We start from the raw sequence: 19,430 nt of genomic DNA, 5'->3' as shown, positions 1-19,430 counted from the left end.
ACCGGGCTTCTGGAATAATCCAGAGAATTTTAATCCAGTCAGATTAGGTGAAAAGCGCCGGTCTCCCGACGAGTAACGACACGACTGCACATTGTCTCCAAGGAAGAATTGGGTGAGAAACTAGCAAGAAGAAGAAGCAATTCTCTCAACAACAAAAAAAGGACGATTTTTTTTTGTTTCCATAGCAACCACACTCATTCAGATTTAGTCAGGATGGCGGCATATGTTCGTATTCCTTTCCTTTGTCTGCCTGAATACCGGTCTGGGAATACCGGTCTGGGAATACCGGTCTGGGAATACCGGTCTGTGCCTGACTACCGGTCTGGGAATACCGGTCTGTGCCTGACTACCGGTCTGGGAATACCGGTCTGTGCCTGACTACCGGTCTGGGAATACCGGTCTGTGCCTGACTACCGGTCTGGGAATACCGGTCTGTGCCTGACTACCGGTCTGGGAATACCGGTCTGTGCCTGACTACCGGTCTGGGAATACCGGTCTGTGCCTGACTACCGGTCTGGGAATACCGGTCTGTGCCTGACTACCGGTCTGGGAATACCGGTCTGTGCCTGACTACCGGTCTGGGAATACTGGTCTGGGAATACCGGTCTGGGAATACCGGTCTGTGAATACCGGTCTGTGAATACCGGTCTGTGCCTGACTACCGGTCTGTGAATACCGGTCTGTGAATACCGGTCTGTGAATACCGGTCTGTGCCTGACTACCGGTCTGTGAATACCGGTCTGTGAATACCGGTCTGTGCCTGACTACCGGTCTGGGAATACCGGTCTGTGAATACCGGTCTGGGAATACCGGTCTGGGAATACCGGTCTGGGAATACCGGTCTGGGAATACCGGTCTGTGCCTGACTACCGGTCTGTGAATACCGGTCTGTGCCTGACTACCGGTCTGTGAATACCGGTCTGTGCCTGACTACCGGTCTGTGACTACCGGTCTGTGAATACCGGTCTGTGCCTGACTACCGGTCTGTGAATACTGGTCTGTGAATACCTGTCTGTGCCTGACTACCGGTCTGTGAATACCGGTCTGTGCCTGACTACGGGTCTGTGAATACCGGTCTGTGCCTGACTACGGGTCTGTGAATACCTGACTACCGGTCTGTGGATGCCTGACTACGGGTCTGTGAATACCTGTCTGTGAATGCCTGACTACGGGTCTGTGAATACCTGACTACCGGTCTGTGAATACCTGTCTGTGCCTGACTACCGCCACAGCTTTTATTTTATTCCTAATGTTCTCTCTTTCTGTCTGTGGTGTGTGTGTGTGTGTGTGTGTGTGTGTGTGTGTCCAGTAATTTCTGTAAATGGAGTCTCAGTCACTCAACGGGATTTGAACGCCATTGTTTTTAAGAGCAGTAGGGACATCCCCCATTGACCTCCTGGTGGTCTTAATCTTTACTGCGGCTGATCCCCTTCAGAGGAACAGGATGTATAGTTATCAACCTATCACATTGGCTGAGGTCTGGTTATAGTATGCCCAGGTTTGATGTTGGTACTGAGGAGGATGAGAGAGAGAAAGAGAGCGTTGGGATGTTTGGCATGTTCTCCAGGTCCAGTGTTCTGACTCCGTGCTCGTCGTGGGGGGGGGTTCAGAACAGCAGTGACGAAGCAAAAATGCATTGTTGGCTCGTCCGGTCACAGCTGTACAGCAGACCCTGTTCTTCCTGGCTGCTGGGACAGAGGCTGAACATTTCTCTCCTTCAATCTATCCTGATTTGTATGTGGAAGAGGATAGTATCATCCTCAGATGGGCCGAGGGAGAGAGACTAATAACAAATGAATTGCCAGACTTTTGTTTGCCTCTTGTGTCTGGCTGCCCGGTGTTTTGTTTTTGTTTTGTCTCTTTGCTCTGCTGCTGTGACTGGTATAGTCCGGTATGGTAGAGGTCTGATTTATTCAGCCCGCACCTCCCCACTTCCCCCAGCTTTTCATACCGCACCTGCCCACACCCGCTGGGCTTTCTGTCCGACTCCCTCCCGCTACCACAAGAACCCGTCCCAATCGGTATTACTGGGCTATATCAGCCAATGCACTAGACCTACTGTAGTTTGAAGAGGGCAGAGTTGAGGAGACTTACACTTTCTCCTGAGCTACGTTTTTCATAGCCTACCTTTTTAGGAGTGGGAAAGATTTTCAGAAAAAGACATATTGGGTGATCAATATTTTATTTCTAGGCAATGTAGTAAACTATAGCGGAATCCTATTGATGAAGTACATTTCTATGGAAAGCTGGTCCCTCTGCTTCTCCTCACAGGCAGCTACACCCTACTCTATTTAACTGGACCACACACACACACTCACACACACACACACACACACACACACACACACACACACACACACACACACACCTGCTCTAGCACCAAATGGCTACTGAAGTAGTGACACAGTAACACTTTTTAACATTCTCTTGAGCTATGTTTTGCATGTAGGATATAGCCTACCTTTTTTTAGGAGGACGATTTGCGTGCCGAGATAAATGGGTTATCAATATTTATTGATAAAATGAGAACGCACGGTGGTTGCCTATGCGAGCGACGCGCCTTTTTATCCATTTGATTTTTTTCAATGACGATAACATGTTTTTGATTTGCACACTAAACATGTTGGATTACGTAATGAAAAAAAGATGGGACTGTAGAATTTATTATGTAGCATTGATGCAACGACCCTGTCGGTTTGATGGAGGCGCGGTTCCATTATGAGTTTATAGTGCAGTGTTAAATGGGACAGGAGCCTGCGCCAGACGCCGCTTGTTGCCCCATTTACCGCGAAAGTACACTGCATGCTGGGAAAACTGACGAGGGAGTGCGGAGCAGAGCAGGAATACTCCATAACAGCGTCCAGCTACTAAATGTTGCCAACTCATCCACTACAGAGTGAGTTGTGCAGGAAGAAGGTAAAAGGAACAGAGAGACTGCTGGATTATTCCTTGCCTGCCTGTGTTTTGTGCGTGTTGGTTAGTTCATGCCCCCTGCTTGAGCCTGGCATTACATCTCTGTGAGAGGGTGCTATGTAGCCATTCCTTATACAGTCATTTATAGCTCTGGTCTGACACTTCGCTGTGTAGTGGTTGGGAGAATGCCAAGAGTGTGCAAAGTTGTCAAGGAATCACAAATATAACATCTATTTTGATTTGTTTAACACCCCCCCCCCCCCCCAATATTTGTTATTTTATAGTTTTGAATAACCCTTGAATGAGTAGGTATATCCAAACTGTTGACAGGTACTGTATGTCAGCACTCCAGTTTAACATGATAATGGCCACACTTCGTCTGCTGCACCCCCCCACATCCCTGTACCATCTGTACGCCAAGGGAGAGGCCACCCCACATCCCTGTACCATCTGTACGCCAAGGGAGAGGCCACCCCACATCCCTGTACCATCTGTAAGCCAAGGGAGAGGCCACCCCACAACCCTGTACCATCTGTACGCCAAGGGAGAGGCCACCCCACATCCCTGTACCATCTGTAAACCAAGGGAGAGGCCACCCCACGTCCCTGTACCATCTGTAAACCAAGGGAGAGGCCACCCCACATCCCTGTACCATCTGTAAACCAAGGGAGAGGCCACCCCACATCCCTGTACCATCTGTACGCCAAGGGAGAGGCCACCCCACAACCCTGTACCATCTGTAAGCCAAGGGAGAGGACACCCCACATCCCTGTACCATCTGTAAGCCAAGGGAGAGGCCACCCCACATCCCTGTACCATCTGTACGCCAAGGGAGAGGCCACCCCACATCCCTGTACCATCTGTAAGCCAAGGGAGAGGCCACCCCACATCCCTGTACCATCTGTAAACCAAGGGAGAGGCCACCCCACATCCCTGTACCATCTGTAAACCAAGGGAGAGGCCACCCCACATCCCTGTACCATCTGTAAGCCAAGGGAGAGGCCACCCCACGTCCCTGTACCATCTGTAAGCCAAGGGAGAGGCCACCCCACATCCCTGTACCATCTGTACGCCAAGGGAGAGGCCACCCCACATCCCTGTACCATCTGTAAACCAAGGGAGAGGCCACCCCACATCCCTGTACCATCTGTAAACCAAAGCCAAGGGAGAGGTCACCCCACATCCCTGTACCATCTGTAAGCCAAGGGAGAGGCCACCCCACATCCCTGTACCATCTGTACGCCAAGGGAGATGCCACCCCACATCCCTGTACCATCTGTAAGCCAAGGGAGAGGCCACCCCACGTCCCTGTACCATCTGTAAACCAAGGGAGAGGCCACCCCACGTCCCTGTACCATCTGTAAGCCAAAGCCAAGGGAGAGGCCACCCCACGTCCCTGTACCATCTGTAAGCCAAGGGAGAGGCCACCCCACATCCCCGTACCATCTGTACGCCAAGGGAGAGGCCACCCCACATCCCTGTACCATCTGTAAACCAAGGGAGAGGCCACCCCACATCCCTGTACCATCTGTACGCCAAGGGAGAGGCCACCCCACCTTTGTTAACAAGGTCATCTACATGTCATACCAACGCAGCATGTGTCCACACCTACTGCTTTCACTGTCATCCCCTCCAGGCTCTCGCTGGTTTCTTTTTTTGAAGTGGACCGGTTCAGTTTGGTGGCACAGAGGGATGAGGTGTTAATACTGGCACAGTCTGTTACATGTCATAACCAGCGTGACCAGTGGACTACGGTTTTGGGTTCTGTGTTGGGTTCGTGGCAGTAATGTCAGATGTCCCTTCTGGATTCACATGGCAGGATGCATGGCAGGATGCATGGCAGGATGCAGTAGGACATCTACATGAAAAGCCATCGGGGGGGGCTTGTCACTTTCACACGGCTGATAATGATGTTGTCTGCTTTGTGGGCATGTACCAGGTGATGAAGCACAATGACCATACTGCCATTTTGATTCTTGTCTGATATGAATCACTTGCTGGTATGCAGCACAATGAGTAAAAATCCTCATGTTGATGTGTCTGGTCTGGCTGTGGTGCAGACTCTACAGAGGGTCCTCTCGTCTCGTCCCCAGTGTGTCTGAGGTAGTGGTGTAGGGAGGGAAGGAGGGAGGGAGGGCACCTGCTGCTGGGGAGACAGCTGGAATGGAGGGAGGAGGGAGAGATTAATGAAGAGGGGATTATATCCTCCTGCTGCTTCCACAGTTTTTCCTCTGTGGATTTTCGGGGACAGTCCCCTGAATTTTAGCCCTCAGAAAGAACCAACTATGGAGTTAAATGGAGTCTGATATTTCAACAATTAAATGTTGTATTTCATCATATTTGCATAATGAAATATTTTCTGTCTCTGTACCAAACTCGTTTGCTCTCGCGGCTTCCCTGCAGACCTTCTTTTTTTACCAGAGTGTTCAGGCAAACGTTTGATCAGTTATACATTGTCACCACTGCATGGACAACCATGCCCATGGCCAGAAAGTGTTTGCATGCAACAGTGTAATCTACCAAACCTGAATGATTGTAAAATGACTAGATAGACTAGGAGGGGTAATGAAATTGATGGAAATTGATAGTAAAATATAGTTCCATGCTATTGTTTTTTTTCTTTGCGTAGCTACACCCCTAGTCACCTTTTTATAAAAACAAATGCTTACCTTTAAAAAAAAATAAAAAATGTAAATACGATTTTGTTCTGAAAAACTTGAGGATCACGGTCCTCATTCTTCTCATGCTCCAACATGTTCATTGATGAAGGGCTTGACCAGCTTCCCCGTTAGATGACCTGCTGGGTGTGTTGGTGGTGTACTGACCAATCCTGTCCTTCTTTCCTCTGTTTGCTGAAGACTGTGTAGCACCCACCCTGCGGCAACGATTGCAGACGCTGGCTGGCATCGTGCTGAGTAAATGTTTGTCATTCGACCGTAACAGAGTTCCCGAAGCCTGTTGTAGTTCAGGAAAAAGATTTTGGTGCTTTATTGCCAAACTTCGTAACCAAACAATAGGCCTTCCTCTAATTCTATAATATATATTATTATTATTTTCTATGACCCAGAACAGGGAAGGCATTATATTTTGAGGGGTTACGGGCTTGAAAGATTTTGCCTGGCCTGGCCTGCATCACGTCACATCTCTTCTCCTGTTGTCTGCCAATTCACCCTCCACCACTACCACATTGCATCGCAAATGGTTCCCTACTACCTTATTTAGTGCACTACTTTCTATGGGACCTGGTCAAAAGTAGTGCACTTTAAAGGGAATAGGGTCCCATTTGGGACTTGGAATCCATCTGAAGTGGAGGTCTTTCACCTAATTTATTATCTAAGGTCCGTCGCGGTCAATGTTTCATCTGCTACGTGACGCCTGTGAACGCGCTTCCTCCGCTGAGATGGCAGATTACCATACACACACTATGACACACAGATGCTTGCTCGCGTAGGGTCTGTGAAGGGAGTTGGAGGTTTTTATCGACCTTTTTCCTGGGCGAGTGACGATTTTGATCGAAGCCCCTTGTTCAAGTGCTTTCTCTTTTGACCTGGTAAAGTGGTGCTGTACTGTTTTTGTTACTATGTGAATGTGTCCTGTGATGTCACCTGCTTGACTTCCTGTCTTCCAGGGTGAAGAGGGACCCCCCAGCCTGGAGTACATCCAAGCCAAGGACCTGTTCCCCCCGAAGGAGCTGGTCAGTGAGGACGACAACCTGCAGGTGGGTGACTGGGAACGCATACACACCAGGTAGAATAGACAAAGCCCACACAAGGATAGTATTGGAAACATCTCATGTCTACAGTAAACTATTTCTCTCTGGAGAGAGATTCCGTTGGGAATCTGCTGTGCGTGAGATGAGGCTGTTGTTCTGTAGAAACTCCTCTTGCTCATACTGGAGGTTCTAAAATACCAAGTCGTGTAGGAAGGGTTGAAGTACACTAACTACACTGTTCTCAGCATTCATGCTTGTTTAGAGTGGAGAGGTGTGGTCTTAATACTTATTTATTTAACAAGGCAAGTCAGTTAAGAACATTGTAAATAAAAATGTCGGCCTACACCGGTCAGACGCTGGGCCAATTGTGCGTCGCGCTATGGGACTCCCAATCACGGCTGGTTGTGATACAGCCTGGATTCGAACCAGGGTGTCTGTAGTGACTCCTCTAGCACTGAAATGCAGTGCCTTAGACCGCTGAGCCACTCGGGAGCTCCGATTGATGCCGATTTTGTTATATGTATTTATTTATTATTATTTTTGTATTAACCAGAACAATTCCAATCAGGTCAAATTCAACAACAAAAAATTCAACCAAATTGAATACTACTAAGGGGACGTAAATGGAATGCTTCTAAGCTCAGTGATCCACAGTTACCCCGGGTTACCACTTCACCACGGAGAAAGAGCTTTAGAACTCAGTCAATTAGACTGGGTGTGGATTAGGCTAGGTAGGTGGCCGTGACATGGCTGGGTCTGGCTGGGTGAGAGACGGCTAGCTGCGGTGGCAGTGGGCCAGTCTATGAGCTCATCTGTAATCCTGTTTGAAATTAGAATACTGCATTCCAGCGCAGCTCCCTGGAGAGCTGGAAGAGAGGCTGTTATTGTTAAGTTGGTACTGCAGGAAAAGGTGTCTGGGCTCAACATGTAATCAGGAAAGGGGGATACCTAGTCGGTTGTACAATTGAATGCATTTGACTGAAATGTCTTCCTGTATTTAACCCAACCCCTCTGAATCAGAGAGGTGCGGAAGGCTGCCTTAATCGACATCCACGTCTTCGGCACCCAGGGAACAGTGGGTTAACTGCTTTGTTCAGGGGCAGAACGACAGATTTTTACCTTGTCAGCTCGGGGATTCGATCAAACAACCTTTTTGGTTACTGGACCAACACTCTAACCACTAGACTACCCACCCCCCCTACACTCTAACCACTAGACTACCTGCCCCCCCGACACTCTAACCACTAGGCTACCTGCCCCCCCGACACTCTAACCACTAGGCTACCTGCCCCCCCGACACTCTAACCACTAGGCTACCTGCCCCCCCGACACTCTAACCACTAGGCTACCTACCCCCCCCTACACTCTAACCACTAGACTACCTGCCCCCCCGACACTCTAACCACTAGGCTACCTGCCCCCCCGACACTCTAACCACTAGGCTACCTGCCCCCCCGACACTCTAACCACTAGACTACCTGCCCCCCCGACACTCTAACCACTAGGCTACCTGCCCCCCCGACACTCTAACCACTAGGCTACCTACCCCCCCCTACACTCTAACCACTAGACTACCTGCCCCCCCTACACTCTAACCACTAGACTACCTACCCCCCTACACTCTAACCACTAGACTACCTACCCCCCCTACACTCTAACCACTAGACTACCTGCCCCCCCTACACTCTAACCAATAGGCTACCTGCCCCCCTACACTCTAACCACTAGACTACCTACCACCCCTACACTCTAACCACTAGACTACCTGCCCCCCCTACACTCTAACCACTAGACTACCTACCCCCCTACACTCTAACCACTAGACTACCTGCCCCCCCCTACACTCTAACCACTAGGCTCCCTACCCCCCCTTCACTCTAACCACTAGGCTACCTGTCCCCCCCCCCCCCCCCCCCCCCCCTACACTCTAACCACGAGGCTACCTACCCCCCCCTACACTCTAACCACTAGACTACCTGCCCCCCTACACTCTAACCACTAGGCTACCTACCCCCCCCTACACTCTAACCACTAGACTACCTGCCCCCCCTACACTCTAACCACTAGGCTACCTACCCCCCTACACTCTAACCACTAGACTACCTACCCCCCCACACTCTAACCACTAGACTACCTACCCCCCCCTACACTCTAACCACTAGACTACCTACCCCCCCTACACTCTAACCACTAGGCTACCTACCCCCCACACTCTAACCACTAGACTACCTGCCCCCCCTACACTATAACCACTAGACTACCTGCCCCCCCTACACTCTAACCACTAGACTACCTGCCACCCCTACACTCTAACCACTAGGCTCCCTACCCCCCCTTCACTCTAACCACTAGGCTACCTGTCCCCCCCCCCCCTACACTCTAACCACTAGACTACCTACCCCCCCTACACTCTAACCACTAGACTACCTACCCCCCCTACACTCTAACCACTAGACTACCTACCCCCCCTACACTCTAACCACTAGACTACCTACCCCCCCTACACTCTAACCACTAGACTACCTACCCCCCCTACACTCTAACCACTAGACTACCTACCCCCCCCACACTCTAACCACTAGGCTACCTGTCCCCCCTACACTCTAACCACTAGGCTACCTGCCCCCCTACACTCTAACCACTAGGCTACCTACCCCCCACACTCTAACCACTAGGCTACCTACCCCCCCACACTCTAACCACTAGACTACCTGCCCCCCCCCACACTATAACCACTAGACTACCTGCCCCCCCTACACTCTAACCACTAGACTACCTGCCACCCCTACACTCTAACCACTAGGCTCCCTACCCCCCCTTCACTCTAACCACTAGGCTACCTGTCCCCCCCCCCCCCCCCTACACTCTAACCACTAGGCTACCTACCCCCCCCTACACTCTAACCACTAGACTACCTACCCCCCCTACACTCTAACCACTAGACTACCTACCCCCCCTACACTCTAACCACTAGACTACCTACCCCCCCTACACTCTAACCACTAGACTACCTACCCCCCTACACTCTAACCACTAGGCTACCTCCCCTACACTCTAACCACTAGACTACCTACCCCCCTACACTCTAACCACTAGACTACCTACCCCCTACACTCTAACCACTAGACTACCTGCCCCCCTACACTCTAACCACTAGACTACCTGCCCCCCTACACTCCAACCACTAGACCACCTACCCCCCTACACTCTAACCACTAGACTACCTACCCCCTACACTCTAACCACTAGACTACCTACCCCCCCTACACTCTAACCACTAGACTACCTGCCCCCCCTACACTCTAACCACTAGGCTACCTCCCCTACACTCTAACCACTAGGCTACCTGCCTCCCCTACACTCTAACCACTAGACTACCTACCCCCCCTACACTCTAACCACTAGACTACCTACCCCCCTACACTCTAACCACTAGACTACCTGCCCCCCCTACACTCTAACCACTAAACTACCTGCCCCCCTACACTCTAACCACTAGGCTACCTACCCCCCCTACACTCTAACCACTAGACTACCTACCCCCCCCTACACTCTAACCACTAGACTACCTACCCCCCTACACTCTAACCACTAGACTACCTGCCCCCCCTACACTCTAACCACTAGACTACCTGCCCCCCCTACACTCTAACCACTAGGCTACCTCCCCTACACTCTAACCACTAGACTACCTGCCCCCCCTACACTCTAACCACTAGGCTACCTACCCCCCCTACACTCTAACCACTAGGCTACCTACCCCCCCTACACTCTAACCACTAGGCTACCTACCCCCCCTACACTCTAACCACTAGACTATCTGCCCCCCTACACTCTAACCACTAGCCTACCCCCCCTACACTCTAACCACTAGGCTACCTACCCCCCTACACTCTAACCACTAGACTATCTGCCCCCCTACACTCTAACCACTAGGCTACCTGCCCCCCCTACACTCTAACCACTAGACTACCTGCCCCCCCCCCTACACTCTAACCACTAAACTATCTGCCCCCCTACACTCTAACCACTAGGCTACCTGCCCCCCCTACACTCTAACCACTAGGCTACCTGCCCCCCCTACACTCTAACCACTAGGCTACCTACCCCCCCTACACTCTAACCACTAGACTACCCCCCCTACACTCTAACCACTAGGCTACCTGCCCCCCTACACTCTAACCACTAGGCTACCTCCCCCCCTACACTCTAACCACTAGACTACCTACCCCCCCTACACTCTAACCACTAGACTACCTGGCCCCCAACACTCTAACCACTAGGCTACCTGCCCCCCCTACACTCTAACCACTAGACTACCTGCCCCCCCTACACTCTAACCACTAGGCTACCTGCCACCCCTACACTCTAACCACTAGACTACCTACCCCCCCACACTCTAACCACTAGACTACCTACCCCCCCCTACACTCTAACCACTAGACTACCTACCCCCCCTACACTCTAACCACTAGACTACCTGCCCCCCCTACACTCTAACCACTAGGCTACCTCCCCTACACTCTAACCACTAGACTACCTGCCCCCCCTACACTCTAACCACTAGACTACCTACCCCCCTACACTCTAACCACTAGACTACCTGCCCCCCTACACTCTAACCACTAGGCTACCTACCCCCCCTACACTCTAACCACTAGGCTACCTGCAGACCAGGGAGAGGGTAGAGTAGAGGATCAAATCCAACTTTTATCTAAAGCATTTAAAATTTTAAAACATTTTACATTCATAAAAATGTTTTATTTTTTATTTTATTTAACTTTTCTTAACTAGGCAAGTCAGTTAAGAACAAATTCTTATTTACATTGACAGCCTACCCCGGCCAAACCCAGACGATCACCCTGTAGGACTCCCAATCACGGCCGGTTGTGATACAGCCTGGATTCGAACCAGGGGGGTGTCTGTAGTGACGCCTCTAGCACTGAGATGCAGTGCCTTAGACCGCTGTGCCACTCTGGAACATTTTAAATTAAGAATGTAAAAGGTGTGATGGACATAATATATTGCTGTCTTCCATCTTGGTCCTGACAACAGATTTACCTTTTGAATAGGTAAAAGGTAATTGGATGCTGCCTGACACGGGTTCAAAACACACAATGAGTACGTAAAAAAATCAAAAAAATCCACACTAATAATATTAAACTGATTTATGGCAGTAGGCAGATTATGCAATAGTCATGTAAACACCTTTACTCTGCTTATCTGAATCAGAGTCGGGTCAAAATCTAATTAAACATAAGCCGATTTTAAAACTTTTGAATTGTTAGGACACGTAAACGCCTTAATCGGCGTTCCAGCGGTGTATTTGACCTGTGCGCCGGCACCAGCCGAGAGCCTCCCTCTTTAGCGTGAGTGAAGTGAGTTCGGAACAACTGAATGTATGCGTCTTAGGAGCTTTGTCTGAACTCAGAATCAATTCTGCTTCCCAACAATAACATGGTCGCTGTGGTAGAATGTTTATTTTGATTAGCGTTTTTCTGCGTTTAATCAGAGCGCCATCAGGTAGCCTGATTTCAGATGTTTTTCATGTAAACAGGATTATTAGGGAAATCGTTCTTCTTGCAAAGCATGTCAACGTTTTTAAATCAAACTATTATATTAATCTCACTATCCACAATCACGTAATTGTGTGCATGTAAATCATTTATTGGATAATATGACATTTTGGCAATTAAGCTTTTAGCATTACTAGTGTTAGAGCACTGACTGAGCATGCTAGCTGTTCCAGTATACTTCGTCATTGCGCTATTAGCATTGGCTCTAAAAACGTCCTTAAACTTCCTTCAAACTGCACACAGACATAAAAAGGGTATCCATGCGTTTATCTGACTCTGGGTAAGTATTTTTATTTATTTATTTCACCTTTTATTTAACCAGGTAGGCCAGTTAAGAACAAGTTCTCATTTACAAATGCGACCTGGCCAAGATAAAGCTAAGCAGTTCGACAGCATACAAAAACACAGAGTTACACATGGAATAAACAAACGTACAGTCAATAACGCAATAGAAAAGTCTATATACAGTGAGTAGAAAAAAGTAGAAAAAAATGCTTAAATGCCTTGTGCAATGAAACAATTGATTTATTCATATACAGTACCAGCCAAAAGTTTGGGGACACCTACTCATTCAAGGTTTTTATTTGTTATTTTTTTTGGTTACTACATGATTCCATATGTGTTATTTCATAGTTTTGATGTCTTCACTATTATTCTACAATGTAAAAAAAAAGAAAAGAGAACTTTTGACTGGTACTGTGTATCTCTCGCTCTCTGGAAAAATACTGTGACAATGATGATATCCCCTTTTAGTGCAAGAGCTGAATGACTGCCTGAAATTTCAGCCTGTTTTGGTGGGTTGGAGTTTTGGCATGTCTGGTGACGTCACCAGGTGGTAAATGAGTTACTAGACCAATAACAAAGAGTTCTCAACCTATCTGCCAATAATGGCTAGTTTTCAGTTTTCCCCTTCCCACTGAGACCACTCCCCGACAGTCCTAACAAAATTGTCGAGAAATGGCTCTTTGCTGAGAAGCAATTTGTTTCTTTTTGACCAATTATTATTATTATTATTATTTTTTAAACAATCACAGTAAAATACTTAATTGTTAACCAGAAATGAGTTGATATTGATAAAAAATGGCTTGCCATAATGTAAAAATATATCAGACAGCATAAGCATAAAAAGTCCACATTTATTATATTTCTACTACATTTGATTCACTTATTTTATACAATCTGTGATTTACCAAAACCTGATATTTCATAGAGGCATATTTTTAAATGAGTTTTTGGGGATCTTATACTGTCTGCCAGAAGATCGGGGAGTGGTGCTTTCCTAGCGACCACCTTGGGAGTAATTCACCCCTGGAACTGCTTCCACAACAGACATTAGACTTTAATACTTCCTTCTGCTGAACAATCTCCAGTCAACCATGCCTGTTTTCTCCCTAGATGTTCATTTCCTTACAGACCTACAGAGGCAGTGTTATCAAGTCATTCATGTCATTATTGCTATCAAGAGACTCCTACTTTAATTATTATTATTTTTTTTAAATGTGTGCAGAATTTGATTGTTAATTGTTAGGTCGTCCTCAGGGAACCTCGTCCATTCTAGAGTGTTAAACAAAACACATTCTAACGTGATTGTTAATTGTTAGGTCGTCCTCAGGGAACCTCGTCCATTCTAGAGTGTTAAACAAAACACATTCTAACATGTGATTGTTAATTGTTAGGTCGTCCTCAGGGAACCTCGTCCATTCTAGAGTGTTAAACAAAACACATTCTAACGTGATTGTTAATTGTTAGGTCGTCCTCAGGGAACCTCGTCCATTCTAGAGTGTTAAACAAAACACATTCTAACGTGTGATTGTTAATTGTTAGGTCGTCCTCAGGGAACCTCGTCCATTCTAGAGTGTTAAACAAAACACATTCTAACATGTGATTGTTAATTGTTAGGTCGTCCTCAGGGAACCTCGTCCATTCTAGAGTGTTAAACAAAACACATTCTAACATGTGATTGTTAATTGTTAGGTCATCCTCAGGGAACCTCGTCCATTCTAGAGTGTTAAACAAAACACATTCTAACATGTGATTGTTAATTGTTAGGTCGTCCTCAGGGAACCTCGTCCATTCTAGAGTGTTAAACAAAACACATTCTAACATGTGATTGTTAATTGTTAGGTCGTCCTCAGGGGACCTCGTCCATTCTAGAGTGTTAAACAAAACACATTCTAACGTGATTGTTGATGTCATATACGATATGGGGGGGGAAAAGCATTTTTATCCATCAGCATTTTAATGATGCTCTCCTGTTTCACCTTGAAATGATATGGCCTCTTTTCTTTGGCTACTTCTGAGTCTCTCTTTTTTTTATCTTTTTTTTTATATAGAATGCCGTAGAATTAAACAATCACTCTTTTTGGATGGTGTCATAACACGCAGCATTACCGACCGTCATAAAAAGCATGGTACTGTGTAATTGAAGTGTTCTCAGCTGCTCGCTCACTGTAAAAGTCCCAGTTATTTCTCCTGTCATTTCTCTGTTAATGACCGGTCTTTATTCTTTATTTGACTCTGATCTGTCTGGATGTCTAGTCACTTTACCCTGGTTTTATGTACATACAGTATCTAACTCAAGTACCTCTGCACATTGATCTGGTACTCCCTGTATATAGCTCCACATTGATCTGGTACTGGTACTCCCTGTATATAGCTCCACATTGATCTGGTACTTCCTGTATATAGCTCCACATTGATCTGGTACTTCCTGTATATAGCTCCACATTGATCTGGTACTTCCTGTATATAGCTCCACATTGATCTGGTACTCCCTGTATATAGCTCCACATTGATCTGGTACTCCCTGTATATAGCTCCACATTGATCTGGTACTGGTACTCCCTGTATATAGCTCCACATTGATCTGGTACTCCCTGTATATAGCTCCACATTGATCTGGTACTGGTACTTCCTGTATATAGCTCCACATTGATCTGGTACTCCCTGTATATAGCTCCACATTGATCTGGTACTGGTACTTGCTGTATATAGCTCCACATTGTTCTGGTACTCCCTATTTATAGCTCCACATTGATCTGGTACTGGTACTCCCTGTATATAGCCCAACATTGATCTGGTACTTCCTGTATATAGCTCCACATTGATCTGGTACTGGTACTTCCTGTATATAGCTCCACATTGATCTGGTACTCCCTGTATATAGCTCCACATTGATCTGGTACTTCCTGTATATAGCTCCACATTGATCTGGTACTGGTACTCCCTGTATATAACTCCACATTGATCTGGTACTGGTACTTCCTGTATATAGCTCCACATTGATCTGGTACTCCCTGTATATAGCTCCACATTGATCTGGTACTCCCTGTATATAACTCCACATTGATCTGGTACTTCCTGTATATAGCTCCACATTGATCTGGTACTCCCTGTATATAGCTCCACATTGATCTGGTACTTCCTGTATATAGCTCCACATTGATCTGGTACTCCCTGTATATAACTCCACATTGATCTGGTACTGGTACTTCCTGTATATAGCTCCACATTGATCTGGTACTCCCTGTATATAGCTCCACATTGATCTGGTACTTCCTGTATATAGCTCCACATTGATCTGGTACTGGTACTTCCTGTATATAGCTCCACATTGATCTGGTGCTCCCTGTATATAGCTCCACATTGATCTGGTACTTCCTGTATATAGCTCCACATTGATCTGGTACTTCCTGTATATAGCTCCACATTGATCTGGTACTTCCTGTATATAGCTCCACATTGATCTGGTACTTCCTGTATATAGCTCCACATTGATCTGGTACTCCCTGTATATAGCTCCACATTGATCTGGTACTCCCTGTATATAACTCCACATTGATCTGGTACTTCCTGTATATAGCTCCACATTGATCTGGTACTTCCTGTATATAGCTCCATTCTTGTGTGTGGTATTTTATGGGGCGGCAGGTAGTCTCGAATCCCCGAGCTGACAAAGTAAAAATCTGGCGTTCTACCCCCGAACAAGGCCGTCATTTGTAAATATGAATTTGTTCTTAACTGACTTGCCTAGTTAAATAACGGTTACAAATTTAAAGAAATCCTCTGATGTTAGTTACTATTTTTATGTTTTAAATTCTGCATCGTTGGGAAAAGTTCGTAAGCAAGCATTTCACTGTAAAATCTACTACACCGGTTGTATTTGGCGCATGGGATAAATAAAATGTGATTTTTTTTTTTAAGGGTTTCTTCTAGAGGCCTTCCTGCCTCGGCCCTGAGCAGAAACAACCCTAACCCTAACCACTAGTTACTAGTTACTAGAACAACCCTAACCCTAACCACTAGTTACTAGTTACTAGAACAACCCTAACCCTAGCCACTAGTTACTTGTGGAGATCTGAGAGGATTGGAAAGGCCTCTCAACACTGCCAAACTGCATCCCAATGTACCCTATTCCCTATGTAGTGCACTACTTTCAATCGGCCCTGGTCAAAACTAGTGCACTACGTAGGGAATAGGGTGCCATTTTGGGACTTTACCTCTTGTCCGGTTAAAGGAAGTCTCCGGGCTCTCGCCTGTCTTGCTGACTTTGATCCTGTCTTTGATGGGCTCCTGCATGGCAGCACAGACCTCTCTTGTTGGCGCTGCAGCCCATGAAAAATGCATGTTCTCTAGGGGAATGGCATTCCCTTCAAACCTGCTGCAATCTACTCGGAGTGACGCACTGTAGCTTCTAATAGACAAAGTGCACCCGGCTATAGAATGGATTAATACGCTAACTGCTCTGTGGTGCTGCGGGACTAACTGCTCTGTGGTGCTGCGGGACTAACTGCTCTGTGGTGCTGCGGGATTAACTGCTCTGTGGTGCTGCGGGACTAACTGCTCTGTGGTGCTGCGGGACTGTCTAACTGCTCTGTGGTGCTGCGGGACTGTCTAACTGCTCTGTGGTGCTGCGGGTCTAACTGCTCTGTGTTGCTGCGGGACTGACTGCTCTGTGGTGCTGTTGGACTAACTGCTCTGTGGTGCTGTAGGACTAACTGCTCTGTGGTGCTGCGGGTCTAACTGCTCTGTGGTGCTGCGGGTCTAACTGCTCTGTGGTGCTGTAGGACTAACTGCTCTGTGGTGCTGCGGGACTAACTGCTCTGTGGTGCTGCGGGACTAACTGCTCTGTGGTGCTGCGGGACTAACTGCTCTGTGGTGCTGCGGGACTAACTGCTCTGTGGTGCTGTTGGACTAACTGCTCTGTGGTGCTGCGGGACTAACTGCTCTGTGGTGCTGCGGGACTGTCTTAACTGCTCTGTGGTTGGTTGAGAAAATGGATGTGTGTCATCCAATTTTGCCTGTAGATAGGCAGACACAGGGAGACGGACTGAGAGGGTGACCAATAGGCTTCCTGATGAAGTGGTTTATGAGCCGTTTGGGTCCGTCTGCCACGTGCTCTTCCAAGTGTGTCTGTCTCCCCACAGCTGTCCCACAAGAGGATCCTCATGCCCATTTTGTTTTATTCAAGTCACCCTCCCTCCTTTTTAGGCATCGGTTTAGTCCCTCCCTCTTGTTCTTTTTTTCTCCCCTCTTTCCCTCTCTCTTTCTCTCTGTACCATTTCACATAGTCATTCCCATGATAGTACCACACTGCCAACTGATGTCTTTTAAAGGCACAGACAGACCAGACCGATTCTACGGCCCCCTTAACTGGGGCTTACTGCAAGCTAATTAGACATCCCCCGTTTGGACTCAGCGACAGTATTGTCACATTTGGAAAGTATTCAGACCCTTTGACTTTTTCCACATTTTTATTACGTAACAGCCTTATTCTAAAATGGATTAATTAAATTAAAAATCGTCATCAATCCACAGATGATATCCCATAATGACGAAATGAAACCAGATTTTGAGAAATGTTTGCAAATGTATTAAAAATAAAAAATATATTTTATTTACATAAGTATTCTGACCGTTTGCTATGACACTCAATTGAGCTCAGTTGCATCTTGTTTTCATTGATCACCCTTGAGGTGATGATTGGAGTCCACCTGTGTTAAATTAAATTGATTGGACATGATTTGGAAAGGCACACACCTGTCTATATAAGGTCCCACAGTTGACGGTGCATGTCAGAGCAAAAACCAAGCCAAGAGGTCAAAGGAATTGTCCGTAGAGCTCCGAGACAGAAATGTGTCGAAGCACAGATCTGGAGAAGGGTACCAAAACATTTCTGCAGCATTGAAGGTCCCCAAGAACACAGTAGCCTCCATCATTCTTAAATGGTAGATGTTTGAAACCAACAAGACTCTTCCTAGAGCTGGCCGCCCGGCCAAACTGAGCAATCGAGGGAGAAGGGCCTTGGTCAGGGAGGTGACCAAGAACCCGATGGTCACTCTGACAGAGCTCCAGAGTTCCTCTGTGGAGATGGGAGAACCTTCCAGAAGAACAACCATCTCTGCAGCACTCTACCAATCAGGCCTTTACGGTAGAGTGGCCAGATGGAAGCCACTCCTCAGTAAAAGGCACATGACATCCCACTTGGAGTTTGCCAATAGACACCTAAAGTCTCTCAAACCATGAGAAACAACATTCTCTGGTCTGATGAAACCAAAATGTAACATTTTGGCCTGAATGCCAAGTGTCACGTCTGTGGGAAACCTGTAACCATCCCTACAGTGAAGCATGGTGGTGGTGGCATCATCATTTTGTGGGGATGTTTGTCAGGATTGAGGGAACGATGAACGGAGCAAATGAGAGAGATCCTTGATGAAAACCTGCTTAGGACCTCAGACTGGGGCAAAGGTTTACCTTCCAACAGGACAACGACCCTAAGCACACAGCCAAGACAACGTAGGAGTGGCTTCGGGACTTGTCTCTGAATATCCTTGAGTGGCCCAGCCAGAGCCCGGACTTGAACCCCAACGAACATCTCTGGAGTGACCTGAAAACAGCTGTGCAGTGATGCAGAGAAGAATGGGAGAAACTCCCCAAATACAGGTGTGCCAAGCTTGTAGCGTCATACCCAAGAAGACTCGAGGCTGTAATCGCTGCCAAAGGTGACTTTGTCATTATGGGGTATTGTGTGTAGATTGACGAGGGGAGGTGGAGGGGAAAAAACGATGTAATCCTTTTTTAGAATAAAGATGTAATGTAACAAAAGTACTATCTGATATATAAAATACATAATACGCTGTAAAAATCGCGTTTGATTGGGGGGCTTTACCGCCGTCACGCCCTCTATTCAATCCGAAGCCTGCAAAAAGAAAAAGGGGGGGGGGGGGAAA

General features: G+C 47.3%; 1 protein-coding gene across 1 annotated transcript in view; it reads left to right on the top strand.

The window, feature by feature from the left end:
- Positions 1-19,430, top strand: part of mtmr4 (myotubularin related protein 4) — a gene marked incomplete in the record, with an annotated part of 67,889 nt that overhangs the window by 5,813 nt on the left and 42,646 nt on the right. Inside the window, 1 exon segment of the mRNA XM_029699550.1 lies at positions 6,542-6,631. Coding sequence (XP_029555410.1) covers positions 6,542-6,631 — 90 coding nt within the window.

Source organism: Salmo trutta, chromosome 19 (genome assembly GCF_901001165.1).
Source record: "Salmo trutta chromosome 19, fSalTru1.1, whole genome shotgun sequence".
NCBI classification, from domain to species: domain Eukaryota; kingdom Metazoa; phylum Chordata; class Actinopteri; order Salmoniformes; family Salmonidae; genus Salmo; species Salmo trutta.
Note: the sequence above shows the minus strand (reverse complement) of the source record. Positions and strands in the feature narration are given on the sequence as shown.